General features: G+C 36.0%; 1 protein-coding gene across 12 annotated transcripts in view; it reads left to right on the top strand.

The window, feature by feature from the left end:
• Positions 1-14815, top strand: part of NBEA (neurobeachin) — a 469696-nt gene that overhangs the window by 208819 nt on the left and 246062 nt on the right. For all 12 annotated transcript variants that reach the window (XM_085216030.1, XM_085216022.1, XM_085216029.1 and 9 more), the window contains one exon: positions 6792-6853. In XM_085216030.1, the coding sequence (XP_085072156.1) occupies positions 6792-6853 (62 nt within the window). The remainder of the gene's footprint in view (positions 1-6791; positions 6854-14815) is intronic.

The following is a 14815-nucleotide window of genomic DNA, read 5'->3' as shown; positions in this document are numbered from 1 at the left end:
TCTAAAGCCAGTTTTGAGTGTAGTCTTGCAAAACACTGTATTCTGTTTAATACACATCTTGTTTTTGGAGGAATAATTACCATCTTCTTAAATTCTCACTCTTGTTCTCTTTTTCTTCAAGAACTGTCCATCAAATACAAACTTTGACCAATATGCAGTCCTTTATATTGTAAGTCATTCAAAATTGGAAAAAAACAATTCTCATTCCTGATGAGTAACTACTAAATTCTTTTTCTTTTGGAAACCCGGATGTCTCACTATATTAATACAGTTTTGATTCCTCTTTTTTTCCCAGGTAAGGGTTGACTAATAGTCAAAAAAAAAACCCCACAGCGAACCAAACTAAGCTCATTTCTCTGATTCCAAGTTCAATTTAGTAAAAGATTTCAAGAAAACATTTACTATTTTTCTAAAAGAAGAAAGATCTTACAATAGCAAACTTGAAAAAAACCTTGCATTTCCATTTAAAATATCTCAATCACTTTTTCATACTCATACTCGTTATCAAAGCTAAAACGTGCTTTAGTTTCTGTTACCAGTATGAACTGGTAACTTAAACTTTTCGTACCATTGCTAACAAATTTTGAAATGAACATTAGTGTACCAGAAATGAAAACACATATTTCATTTCTGGCAATTACCTGTGGAAAAATCCTATTTTGTCTTTTGGTACATGAGGCAGTGAGGACTGTAGCAGCAGATACAATACATAGTTATCAGTAGCTATGGGGAACAACAGTACAAATTTATTTAAATTACATGAAAAAATCTAGCAGTAGGAAGGAGAAAATAGATGTAATAGTGGAAATATAAGTTAAAAAAAAAAGAGAGTTCTAGTATTTTCTGAATCTTTTAGGATTTTAGGACCTTGTGGTCATTTCTAATTGTGTTATATCCACTTTTCTTACGGTGATAAAATGATATATCTAATAGAATGTTTTTATTTTGTCATATAAAATAAAGCTCCTATAGTTTTGGTGGCATCATGTGAAGGCCAACTTTTCACTGTGTCTGGGCCTAACAGTGTAAACTTTCTCAAGTGTTTCTTTATCTGTACCTGAGACTTTTCAGCTGAATTGAAACTGTAATTGAGTAAAATATTTTTGCAGTTTCTGCAGTCGCTAAGGTTTAGTTAATTACAACTTTTTTTTTCGAAGCTCAGCATAAGATATAACAACTTCTATCTTTTTGCTTTTGCTAATATTACAATTGCTTCCAATAAGGGTTTAAGTTGACACGAAATAAAAGCATTGAAAGAAAATGCAGGCAAACTTTGATAAAGACCAGATGAAATTGTGATGGTGTTCAGTTAGACTAATACACACATTGTATTAATAATAATGAAAAGAAGTTCAAAACCATGATCTTATTTCATAAGGATTTTTTTTTTAATGATTTTATCAGCCTACATTATATTTCTTTGCAGTAGAAATTCACACTGACTGGTTCAGCATGGTGACTTCGAGGTTTTTAACCCAGTGTTTGATTAATGCCACAGGCATGACTAAAATAGTAATGTTGAATTAATCTTTTTAAGACATTAATAAGTAATAGTGAAAAGAAATAATTAGCGTATCTTTGGGGCATCGGAAGAACACTGAAAAAGAAGTCATGTAAACCAGAGCATTTCAAGATAATTGTCAGGCATACATCATTTATTCCAGATTAGCTAAGGTCATGCACTTGATGCTCCCAGTTTTTGTATCTATATATGTGGTCATTGTTGCCATTAAATGCTGAATTTTTGTGGCTATATTTAATGGACTGAGAATAGACTATGAAGAAAAGCACTAAGAACAGCAAATATAGAGAGCACGTACTCCATTCAGTTAGACAGTGACCTTCTTAACCTTGCTGTATGCAGGAAATATCCACTTGTATTTTGGTAATTACATTAGCTTCCTTAATGGCATTTGATACAGATGGTATAGGAAGAACTTATGTGCAGCTGAAGAATGCAGGCAATAGTTTTAGTTTGAATTGCAAATACTTCTTATTGGAGCTAAGTGGTGGGGGAAGAGAACCAAGAATAGTTTCTATGCTTTCCTCAATCAGCCATTCATTTTTAAAGCTTTACATCGTTTGTTTGTTTGTTTCTCATTATATTAAAATTAATAAAATTTTGAATACTAAAAATCTCTGTGAAATCCCAAAAAGTATGATGAGGCAGAATAAGTCTGTTGTTCCTGCATTTGGGGCTCATGAAATTTGTTTCTATTCTGCTTCATGCTATAAATTCTTGTGTTGATTTTATGAAGGTACCTCAATCACTTTCTTCATTCTCACTTGCCTGTAAAATGTTCTTCATTTGCTTTTTGTCTGATAGAATAGCTACAGTCTGAGGAAAGAAATGACTAGCACCAACTTTAAAGCATTTAGCCCAAGCTGAGCTTCCTTGAACAGCGGATTGCACTAATTAAAAAAAATAAGATTATGAAAACAAGAGTATGCTAGTTCAATAGGAGAGATATGATGCTTCCTCCTTAACTTACTCCTACAACTTTTGATTGCGTGGAATTTTCATAAACCAGAGGTTCCATTGTCAGTTTTTCCAAACAGTCTCAAACGGATCTGTCCCCAATTAATCCTGACCTGTTTATATCATCCTGTACTGCTGACTCCACAGCATCTTCAACAGGTGAAGATTGTGTTTTGTGTAACAGAAAATATTTATATTTCAAATCTTTCCTGCTTAATCACGAATAAGCAAAGATGGAAAGAAACAAAAGGGATACAAAAACAGAGGGCTTGGCAGCTAGAAAGGAGGAAATGGAGCATATGATGGAGGGCACACACTTTCCCCCATATGATTCAAGCTGATGGAGTCCCTGAAGTGTGAGTAGGAATCTGATAAGCAAGAGACTTATGATGTGAAACAGTGTCTCTGATCTGAGTGTTTTCTGTTTCCGTGCTCTGTTTTACCTCCAGCCATGTACCCTATAAGAACTTAAAGAGGTGAATAGGAAGTACTTACGTTGGTGTTTTTTTTCCTTCTTCCTACTCATCAAGATGCACGTGGCTTTCCATTTGCTAATAAGAATTGTCCTGTATTTGCTTATTTATAACTAGGGAGTTGCACTCTTTAATCTGCTCCTACTGCTTTAAGCTGAGCTCTCTGCAAAGGGTATCTATATCACCATTAGCTTTTTTATGGGGCTCCTAACTCACTCCCTGTTCTCACACGCTAAAAGTTCTACAACTTCTGTGCTAGTTATTTGTCCAATTTTGTTGTGTAAATCTGTCTCCTCAAACAATTTCAAATGCTACTGGTTATCAGAGATGTTAGTGGATATTATCAGTGGTTTATTTCGTCAGCAGGCAATTACAGAGCTGGTTACAATGAATGGGTGTGCTAATGTCTTAACTAGATGTCAGATCTGTATCCTTTCAGAATTTTACCAAAACCAGTTCGTTTCTCCTTGCCAATGCCAGAACATCCCATCCAAGCTCACAGTTGATCTGGTATACAAGAAGTTATCAGCCTATATCCAGACAAATAGAAAAGGCATCAATTTTAGATCAGACAGTCATTTTATTCAGCCCTTAAGGGGTAATTAGCCCTTTAGAATTATCAAGGTTTTAAAAAGTTAGGCATAACATATTAATATTCTTATGATTTTAAATGGAAAACTTTGCACTGAAGTAATTATTATTTCCTTCAGAGTCCTGTTTTATTAATTATAAAGCATTTATATCATTATGACTAGATTATCTTTGTTATTTAGTTGATATCTTTCAGTATCTTTCAGTGGAGATACAGGAAAGGGGACAGACTCTTCAGCAGGGTCTGTTGTAACAGAGCAAGGGAAATGGTTTCAAGCTTAAAGAGGGTAGATTTAGGTTGAAAATAAGGAAGAAGATTTTTACAGTAAGGGTGGTGAGGCAGTGGCACAGGTTGCCCAGAGAGGTGGTGGATGCCCCATCCCTGGAGACACTCAAGGTCAGGCTGGACGGACTCTGAGCACCTGATGGAGCTGTAGGTGTCTCTGCTCATTGCAGAGGAGTTGAACTTGGTGACCTGTAAAGGTCCTTTGCAACTCTGAGGATTCTGTGATTCAATCATTCTATAATAGCAAGTACTTATCCTGTCTTTTTATTTTAGGCATACATTCTGTCATTTTAAATATCTGTGCAATGTTTCAAACTTTTTAAATATTGTTTGAAGTTCATGGCTTAAATGTCACTGAGTGTCATTGGAAATTAAAAAACAAATTAAGGAAAGAGGGAAGGGAAGGGAAGGGAAGGGAAGGGAAGGGAAGGGAAGGGAAGGGAAGGGAAGGGAAGGGAAGGGAAGGGAAGGGAAGGGAAGGGAAGGGAAGGGAAGGGAAGGGAAGGGAAGGGAAGGGAAGGGAAGGGAAGGGAAGGGAAGGGGGAAGGGAGGGGAAGGAAAGCGAAAGGGAAGGGAATCAGAAGGTTTTTATTATCTCTGTCTGTTTTAAAGTGAAGTTCTTGCATCAATTTTTTTAATTTTTCAAAACCATGCAAACATATGATTTAGTTTCAGCAGATGCATAGCATATAATCTTTGTTACATAATGTAATATATATATAAATTTATAAGACTGTAAAATGTAAAATCGGTTCTGAGAGCTTTGTTTTTTCTACATCTTGTTCTAATACATCTGAGGTCTGATTTTGGAAAAGATGAGTGAGTCACAGAAAATGTGTTTGTATTTGATTGATTTTACTTTTTTTTTTTAGTATTATAAAATACGTAGATTACTCCAAAAGTAATGCCTCCTAATTATTTACACGGAAACTACAACAGGTACAAGGTGCACAATAATGTTATATGATAAAGCCAATTCTCAGCTAAAGAATGGAACAAGCTGCCCAGAGAGGCTGTGAATGCCCTGACCTTGGAGACATTCAAGGTCAGGCTGGACTCTGGGCTCTAAGCAACCTCATCTACCTGTAGGCGTCCCTCTTGATTACAGGGGATTTGACTTGATGTCCTTTAAGACTTCTTTCCAACTCAGATGATTCTGATTCTCATCAGCGAGGAACCTGCCAGCTTGCATGCCATGCTTGTAAAAATCTGCACCAGTGGAGGTGATCACTGTTGCTGTTGCCACTGCTGACACACCAGCCACAGCCTCAGTGTGCTCACATCCACTGTTTCAGCCTCTATAAACATTCAGCAGGCATAAGTGAATGTCAGTGGGTGATACTTCTGCATGGAGGAATTCAATGACACAGCTTTACTTCATACACATTTCCATGTCATACGCCTTTCTGTCAGACTGCCCCAGTGCTGCCATCTGTTGCACAGCAACAAAATGTAATGGAATATTGGTGGTGCAAAGGTTCAGCCTCTACTGCCATATCATCAACATCTGCCTCTGATGTAGTGGGCTGGAATCATAAATTAGGAGGCATTACTTTCAGAGCTGCCCTCATATGGGATTAATTCACAATAAAACTTGTTCTCCGATAAGATATTTGATATATATGTCTTGCTCCTACCCGCATTAGCTTAACTGTTGGGTTTGCTTTTCTGTTTGGATTTTCTTTGTCAGTTTTCAAACAGTGGAGGTAGCCTGCAGGTGATAAGTATCCCATTAATCTTTCTGATCCTCAAGCACTTGAGCATGAGAATAGCTGATCAATTACAGCAATTGTCTCCCTAAATGAGCTTTTCACATCTGCCTCTTATTTCATTAGTTAACTGTCTGCTCATATATTTGATAGAATGGAATCCTAGTGGTTTCTTACAGCGTTTTCTGTGTTACTGTACAATGAGGATGGGGTTGTTAGCAAAATGGGCACAAAAGGGTATTTATCCACTACCCACAATAAATATATGTGCTGCTATTGCGTATGAGTGCTTTTGTCTCTAATTGCTGTTTGTTGAAACCTATTCACAGTACATCAGCTTCTTTTTCAGCTTCTTTTCTCTTGTAAGCCTAATTATTTGTTTATTCGTCATTTTTATGGCACATAAAAATCATTTCCATGCCCTAAGCCATGATATCAATGTATTGCATATCTGATTTTAGAAAATAGAAGCTATCAAAATTAAAAGTGTGGTTTCCTTCTCCTACCTTTACAAAGCCTCTTTTGTAAGATTTTTGTACTTAGATATGATATCCTTTTCTCCAAAAGTTAATCAGCATCTCCAAAGCTGCAAAAAAATATTCAAAACTGTGGTAATCTGACCACAGTTTTATAATAATTAAAATAATAATAAATAATTACATAATAATTATTTAAGATAAGTAAAAACTGTGACTATGCTGCAGAATTCAAGGTTTTCAAGAAGCATGAACTACAGAGATTCTAAATTTGCTAGGAAATAGATTTTATGAGTGCCTCTTTCATTACTACTCAAAGTTTCAAAGTCAGTTGCCAGATGAAAATTGAATTAATTTCTGTGCAGATACCTTATTCTCTACTCAGTTTATTTTTAAGCATTTACACGATCTGATTTTCAAAGATTGTTTTCTTATGCTTATCACATAGTGAGTAGCTTTGGATGATATAAGTAGATGGCTTATTCGTATTTATTTTGCTAAATAGTAATCTGAGCTAAAAGACAAAAAGGTGTGATCAAAAAACTCTGTACTGATCCTGGTGCAGCCTTTCTTTGAGGTGATTTCCTGGCAGTTCCTGAACACTTAAGTATCTTTGAAATTGAAATTCTCAGAGAATTTGGCTTGAAACTTCTGTAATTGAATTTAAGTGATTAAAAAAAAACAGCACAGAGATTGTATGGAATTCCTGAAACTGTTTAGCTATAGTTAATAAAAACTATTAATCTTTTAAATTCACTTTTGACTATTTCTTTGCAGGTCTGGTTTGCATGAAGTCTAGTACTTCCGTGGTTGAACTTGTTATGCTGCTTTGTTCACAGGTAAGACATTCTCTGATTATAATTTTAATGGTTCTTTAACGTAGTGCTGGACTTCTGCCAACCTATGAATTGTGCATTGGTGTTTGTTCTATTCTTTCATTTCCTTATAGGAAAATACAAATTAATCTCTTCTGGCAGCATATAAATTATAAATTTTTAAAAATATATGCACAGCATAGTGCTTCTATATTGAAAGAGTGTGCAAAGTATATTTGCATTTGTTTTTTACAACTGTATGGATATACATAATCCATTTTCCAGTGTGTGAACTCTCTCTCAAGGCAGTTCTTATTTACAATAAGATAATTTTACAGTTATCTTATACATTATAAACATTATATTTACAATGAAGATAAAATTATTTTCATTATTAAAATCTTTCTTTTGAACTAATTATTTCATTAAGCCATACTTTACGGTGGCTTTATTATTTCTGGTACACAACATAAAATACTACATATTTGATGTCATATACAAAAAGCAAAGCAACATGGCTGAAGTATGCCTTAAGAAGTGACAAAAGTAGAATATTTCAATTTTGAAAAATTCTGTAGCTTTTTTTTTGTTTTTTTAGCATAGCAGTAACTGATTTCTCAGAAATCTGAATCAATTAAGCTTCCGATTTGCTCTCACAGGTAAAATATTCAATATTAAAATAATTCCATTGACCATTTGGATTCTTTACATCGCAATTTTGATTTTATTTCTCTGAATTATTATTGGCTAACTTCCTGCATACAGCTTTTTACATTAAACTAGTGATAATAAGCTATCCCCAGACCCATTTTATGTAATATAAGGCAAATACAATGGCCTAACAGATCTAGATAATCTAAAAGTTCTTTCACTTACTACCAGTGTATCAGTAATCAAGTCCCCTGCAGATGTAAAATATCACTGAAATGTATATTATATGCTTATATATATATATAATATATATATAATATAATGCCCACATTAACTCTTTACATTATTACCAAGGGAAAATATTTGTTTGCAGTTTTCCTTGAGCATTCACAGCTGCACTTGGAGTATCTACACTAAAAATGTACTGAAAAGAAATACATTTTCAGGGGCAAATGAAATGAAGATCTACTTTTGATTCATCTATCAAAAAATAATTAACATTTACAACTCTTTGGAGGGAAGTTGGAGGAGGGAGTTCCAACTTACCTGCTGTTTGCCAGTCCGTAGCTTGTTTCTCTTCAAGCTGCTGTCATAAGGAAATCATTAGATCTTGTTTTCCTTTGTGTTTTTTTTTTTCTTCTTATATTTTTTTCTTTCTTTTTCTTTTTTCCCTGCTTAGCCAGGATGGATATTGGTTAGGGAAAAGTAAAAGAAACATACATCCCTAACAGGAACCCTCAGTGGGGTTTGAACTTTAAACCCTCTCCAGCAGAGCACTTGAAAAATTTGTTACCTAATGGTTAAGTCCTTGGTTCCAGGAAAATTCCAAAAGATCCATTAAAGCTTTTGAGCCTTATGTTCATATCATGAAACCTTTTTTTTTTTTTTTTTTTCTTTTTAACATCTTTTGAAACCTTTACTTGAGGGAAGGAATAACTTACAGTCCTTTCTTCCCTAGTCCTTGGCTTTACTGCAGTTCTCAGGAATAAAGTGGAATGAAGCATTAGGGTCTAGTGTCTTTGATGGCCTCATCATCTAATCATAGGTTTAACATTACTCATTTGCTGGCTCCAGGAATTCCTGCCATTAAGGGCCCTAGAGATGAAACTTTGCCTCAAATATTGATTGAAAGGAAGAGGGAGAAATTTAAGCTCTTTCTGCAGTGCTTTTTCTTTAGACAACTCAGTCAAGCTATGTAGCAAATGCAGCTAAATCAATTTGTTGGTTTTGTGACTCTTATACCAGTTATTTATAATTTCAAAATATTTGACTATGTTAACAATAAGCTTCATTTTATACCTAATACAATGTAAAGAGCCGAATCATTTTGAAATTCTAAACATTAATTGATTTTCTTCAGTGTTTGCTCAAGAGCTGTTTTCCATCTATCCAATTACTTGGGGAAATAACAGCTTTTAATTCTTATACCTCAGCTGATATTTTAGGGTTGTTTCCTTGACTTGTAAATAAGGACAGTCTTGCATCCCGGTGCCTGTTTATATTTCAAGTTCTTCAGAAGCTAATGCTGTAACTGTAATGTAATGTTGATGGAGGAATGATGTTAAAGGTTTCTACAGGCTTTGGTCAACAGGGGGCTGTACTGGTGTAAAAGCTGGCCAAAAAAAGCATTGCATCTGCACAAAATATTGTATTTTATCCTATAGGTGTACTAAACGATCTGCAGTTCTGTTCATCTGCATGAAAATCTTTGGTGAAGTCTTTGGTGAAGTTTTCTATTCAATATTTTAAATTATTTGTCAAAAGAAAACATGACGTAAATGCTTTGAAATACTGATAGGACATAATATAGAACATTGCTAGAAGAAAATGGCATGTAAAACATACAACACAATCCAGCCTCTGGCTAACATCAGGAGGCTAGGAGATGCTATGAATGAAAAATGAAGTTAAATAATTTCTCTATAAAAACAAAGAGCACTACCCAAGCTTTTATGTATAAATTAATCTGAACTGGGAAGACTAGGTAAAGTAGTGCATTTATTTTTTTTAGTAATCCTAACATAACTAGGGCCTTTCTTCCTACCGTGGGTAAATCCTTCAGATTCAAACTGAATGACATTCTACAGATTAGGTGAAGTTTGAAATGTGTCTTTCAAAAGATAGATGATGATGATGTCAAAAACCTTTGAAAATTACAATTTTGTTTGCACAAGAACAGAGTAAATTTAGACATTGAAAAGGAAAGGGAAATACGAAGTTTGTTTTCCTTTAATTTGCTACAGCAAATTAGATGCTTTTATACTCTTTATGTTGGAAATTCCATGTTAACGATTACAGATTAGCAAGGATGTCAGAGTTTTTTTTCTTATCTGAGCTCCTGAATAAAATCAACATTGCCAGCGGCTCACGTCCAAGGTATGGTCTAAATTTACATGAAATATCACATTACAACTGTCTGAAGGTACATGTCATGGATAATTCAGTTCATATGGTCAGCCTTTTAGACTCAGAGGGATATGCAATCAACTCTTTCCCCCCAAAGGAATTTGGAGTTTCTGTGAAAAATACATTTTAAGTTTTAAAGGAACTCTTGTAATTATTGTGCATCATTTTGGGGATTGGGAAAGAAGAAAATGTTCTATTCTCTGTATTTTTAGAATATTTCTTTTATTATAATAAAAGGGATTATAATCCCTTCACTCATTTATTTCCTAGAATCACCTAGATGAAAATGTAGCTTACTTAGTCTGTATTTTCTTTATTTCTCATATGAGCTAAAAGCATTCAGTTAAGTACTTGGAATATATATTTTTTTCTGCCTAATTGGTAATGAACATGTAATAATTTTCACTTATCATAAAAACAGACACTTTCATTTGGATTTAGTCTATTTTAACATAAAACGGATGAAGATATGTTACATTCGACAAGATCTGTGCTTGATTAGCTGGTCTTTGTTCCCTCAGCCTAGCTGAGAATGTCACAGCTGTGTGACTATTGAAGAGGTAGATTTCTTCAATAAACTATACATTAAAAAACAAAACAAAACAAACAAAAAAAAAAAAAACACTTTGCAGTGTTGTTCCATCTTGCATCAGATTTAAATTTCATTTATTTTATTATTATTAATAATTTTTAGGCCGAAAAGCAGAATAATTTCTAATTACTTCCAGAACTTTTGCAAGTGTTTCTCTTTTGGAGATGTAGCTTCTGCAGAAAGTGAATGATGTTGACCCAAAGGATAGTCTCATCTCATCCCACTGGTATTTTTCTGTACATTATCTAAGAAGAGGGGAAAATTATTTTCTTAAATAGAATGTGCTCAAGGCACCTACTACTTCACCTTTCTAAAAGCAGAACATTGTAACATGAATGGTTGCTCTAGGAGAAAATGCTGTCACTTGCCATTCTAGAGTATATTCAGATTGTCTGATCAATTTCAGGATTTAACAGTTTTCAATACAACATTCATTCTATTGATTTCTCCCCCTACTGCATTAGAAATTTGATTGAGATCATAATTCAGGAGCCTTCAAAGGAAATATCAAAACTAAAATAATCTGCTTCTGAAAGACAATGTTGAGGCAAAATATTTCTTGTAGATGCTATCCATTGTAAATTGGCTTTTACTAGGAAAACACTTTGGGGCAAGGGGAAGAAAGAATATACTTAACTAAGAAATGTTTTAATTAAAATCTGTTAGGAGATTTTCAAGCAAATGATTACACACAATCCTTCTTATAATTATGCAGTATGCAGATTCTGTAAGTAGTTTGCTTTTATGAAAAAATATCCAACTGAAAGTCTCTTAAAGAAAGTAAACCATATCAAGAGTATACCCATAACTTGAAAACTCCAGTATATAATTAATGGGTAAACTGGGCTTCAGCTAAGCTTTTCAAGCTTTATGTAACAGTGTGATCCTCATTTATGAGTTGTGTCTGTGCACATGGTTTAGTCTTTAACCTGGGAACTCAGAAGCTGCTTGTGTTGAATCCAGTCTGTCTCTCCGTATGACAGGCAGACATACTTAATCAGAAAAGATCTTTGGAGGATCTTTTCCCACGCAGCACAGCCCATAAAACATTTTCCAGCAGTTTGATGCATGTTGAACATACTGGTTGTATGCTACCATGTACATTACAGCAAACACAACAGTAAAGTGACAAAGTGGAGTGGAGTGTGGAGGGAGGGGAATGAGAGCTTTAGCTGTTGCTGTAATTGTCAAGGAAAAAAAAAAAAAAAGGTGATAAGTTTAATTCTAATTAATATAGGCAGATCCATCAACCATGCATTGGAGAGATTTCAGTACCAAAAGCCGTAGCAGATCTACATGTGCACCCTGCCTCAAGGGATGGTATATCTCTTGGACTTCAGAGACTGGCGGCTGCCTGATGCAGAAAGCAAGCAGCAAAAATCAATCCTTTCCTGATCACTAGGGCAATCAAGATTAACTTTTGTTTAATAAGTGATAACTCTTTCCTGTGTTTGCTATTTGTCTTTCTTACACCACCATTGGTAGGAAAATTAACAAGAGGTTAAATAGTAGTTGCTTCTCTTAAATCTAAAGAACAATGAACCTGAAGCTTAATCTACTTAGGATATATGCAGTGTAACTTGAAAGTAAGGCTGGTTATGCAAATTCCTATGGAGGTGTATTTGTTTTTCCTACTGTGGAAAAATAAATAAATAAATAAAAGGTCTGTTTCTTATTTGGCCATGCTTACCCATTCATCCTGAGGGATTATTTGCTGTCTGTAGTTTTACCAGTGCAACTAGAAGGACAACATCTCATATTGCATCACTGCAAAAGCCTGAATTGAAATTTGCCATAGAAGGGAAGAATGTCTATGTGCATCTCTATACAGAGAAATACGGACAGATAGAAATTCAGCTTTGTTCCAGTATATCTTGAAAAACAGGGAGAAAAAAAAAAAAAGTAAAAAAATTTAGGAAGTTTTGGATGTTACACTGCTTTAATTCTGCATTTTCCTCTCTGCTTATCCTATTTCTGTACCAGTGACATTTGTAAGACTCTATTGCTGAAACATCGGAAAAATATTCAGACATTTGCTTCCTGGTTTAGTAGGTTAAGCTGAGGTTCTCATCCAAAACCCACCAGAACTACTCAAAGACAGGTTTTCAGGATTGCTAATCTGGGACCACAGAGGAGTGAGAAAATGCTACCCATATCTTCATGGCAGAAAGCTCTAAATTCAGATCTCTGCATCTAGTGGAATCATACTCGTTGGCTGCTGTTACAGTACTCAGCTTGGTCTTCTGTCTGGCCTGACGCACACTGCTGGAGGAACCATATGTTCTCCATACATAGTTTCATGTTCCTATTTCATTTCTTCTTTTCACCATTACACACAATGGTAGAAACTGTCACATCAGTTATAGACCAAAATTAAAAGTAGCTCTGGATGAAATAGTAAGTTTCTATTTGTTGTATCTAGAATAGCCTTGTTCAACATCTTCATCAATGACCTTGATGAGGGGATAGTGGCCACCCTCAGCAAGTTTGCTGATGATACGAAGTTGGGAGGATTGGCTGACACGCCTGAAGGCTGTGCTGCCGTTCAGCGAGACCTGGACAGGCTGGAGAGCTGGGCAGTAAGAAACTGGATGAGGTTCAACAAAAGCAAGTGTAGGGTCTTACACCTAGGGAGGAAGAATTGCATGCACCAATACAGGCTGGGGGATGAGCTGCTGGAGAGGAGCTCTGCAGAGAGGGACCTGGGCGTCCTGGTGGACGACAGGTTGGCCATGAGCCAGCAGTGTGCCCTCGTGGCCAAAAAGGCCAATGGCATTCTGGGGTGCATTAAGAAGAGCGTGTCCAGCAGGTCGAAGGAGGTGATCCTCCCCCTCTACTCTGCCCTGATAAGGCCTCATCTGGAGTACTGTGTCCAGTTCTGGTCTCCCCAGTACAAAAAAGACAGGGATCTCTTGGAAAGAGTCCAGCAGAAGGCCACAAAGATGGTGAAGGGCCTGGAGCATCTCCCCTGTGAAGAAAGGCTGAGTGAACTGGGTCTGTTTAGCCTTGAGAAAAGACTGAGAGGGGACCTGATCCAGGTTTATAAATATCTGAGGTGTGGCGGCCATAGCGGTGAGGCCAGTCTCTTTTCAGTGGTACGTGGAGACAGGACGAGGGGAAACGGACATAAGCTGCAGCATAGGAAGTTTCGCACGAATGTGCGTAAGAACTTCTTTGTGGTGAGGGTGACGGAGCACTGGAACGGGCTGCCCAGGGAGGTTGTGGAGTCTCCTTCTCTGGAGATATTCAGGTCTCGCCTGGACGCCTACGTGTGCGACCTGGTGTAGGGAACCTGCTTTGGCAGGGGGGTTGGTCTCGATGATGTCTAGAGGTCCCTTCCAACCCCTACAATTCTGTGATTCAATTCAGTGAAAAGCAACAACTCCTAGCAAGTAGCTAACATATCTTGTCTCCCAAAGGTTTCAGTTCTTTAAATATTTGAGATATGATTAATTTCATCTGATAACATAAATTAACTAATTATAATTTATTTGATTATTTTAGGTATATGCTTAGATGTTTGCAGGATTGATTACAAGTACTTAGATTGCTCTGAAAGTAATGTCTCCTATTTATTTCCATGAAAACTACAACAGAGCACAAAAGCACTATTTGATAGAACATGTTCTCAGCTACAAAACACTGTTTTTCAACATAGTCACCACCATTTGCTATGCATTTTCAGCAGCCATGAAGCTACCAGTCTGCACGCTGTGCTCATAGAAATCTGCAACTGTGGAGGTGACCCACTGTCACCACTGCTGAAACACGTCAGCCACCCCTCAGTGTGCTCACATCCATTTTGGTCTCCACAAATGTTCAGCAAGCACCAATACATGTCAGTAGGTGTCATTTTTTTCTCAAGGAAGAATTCAGTGACACACCTTTGCTCCACATTCAATCTGACATTGACCTTTCTGTCAGACTGTCCTTTTGCTGCAATTTGTCACACGGCAACAAAATGTAATGGATTTTGGTGGGAAGGTTCAACCTCTACTACCGTACTACCAACATCTGCCTCTGATGTAGTAGACTGGCATCATAAAATAGGAAGCATTACTTTCAGAGCAGCCATACATAATAAAGGCTATCTGAAAAGAAACAGGACAATCATTAATTTATTTAAGCAAATTTAAGGATAAAAGAAAGGAATTATGGCATTTGGTGGGAGAGAAATCAAGGTAATAGAAAAAAAAAAAAAAGGAAAAAGAAAAATGCAGAGATTTTACACGTGGTACAAAGTATAGAAAGATTTATAAAAATAGCCAGGCATGTAACGTCAAAGTGACAGTTTCTAACTTTTTATTGCAGGCTCAAAGATCAATTACAACACTTAG

The sequence above is a fragment of the Meleagris gallopavo genome, chromosome 1, assembly GCF_905368555.1.
Source record: "Meleagris gallopavo chromosome 1, MGAL_WU_HG_1.1, whole genome shotgun sequence".
Lineage (NCBI taxonomy): Eukaryota > Metazoa > Chordata > Aves > Galliformes > Phasianidae > Meleagris > Meleagris gallopavo.
This window is presented reverse-complemented; position numbering and strand designations above follow the sequence as displayed.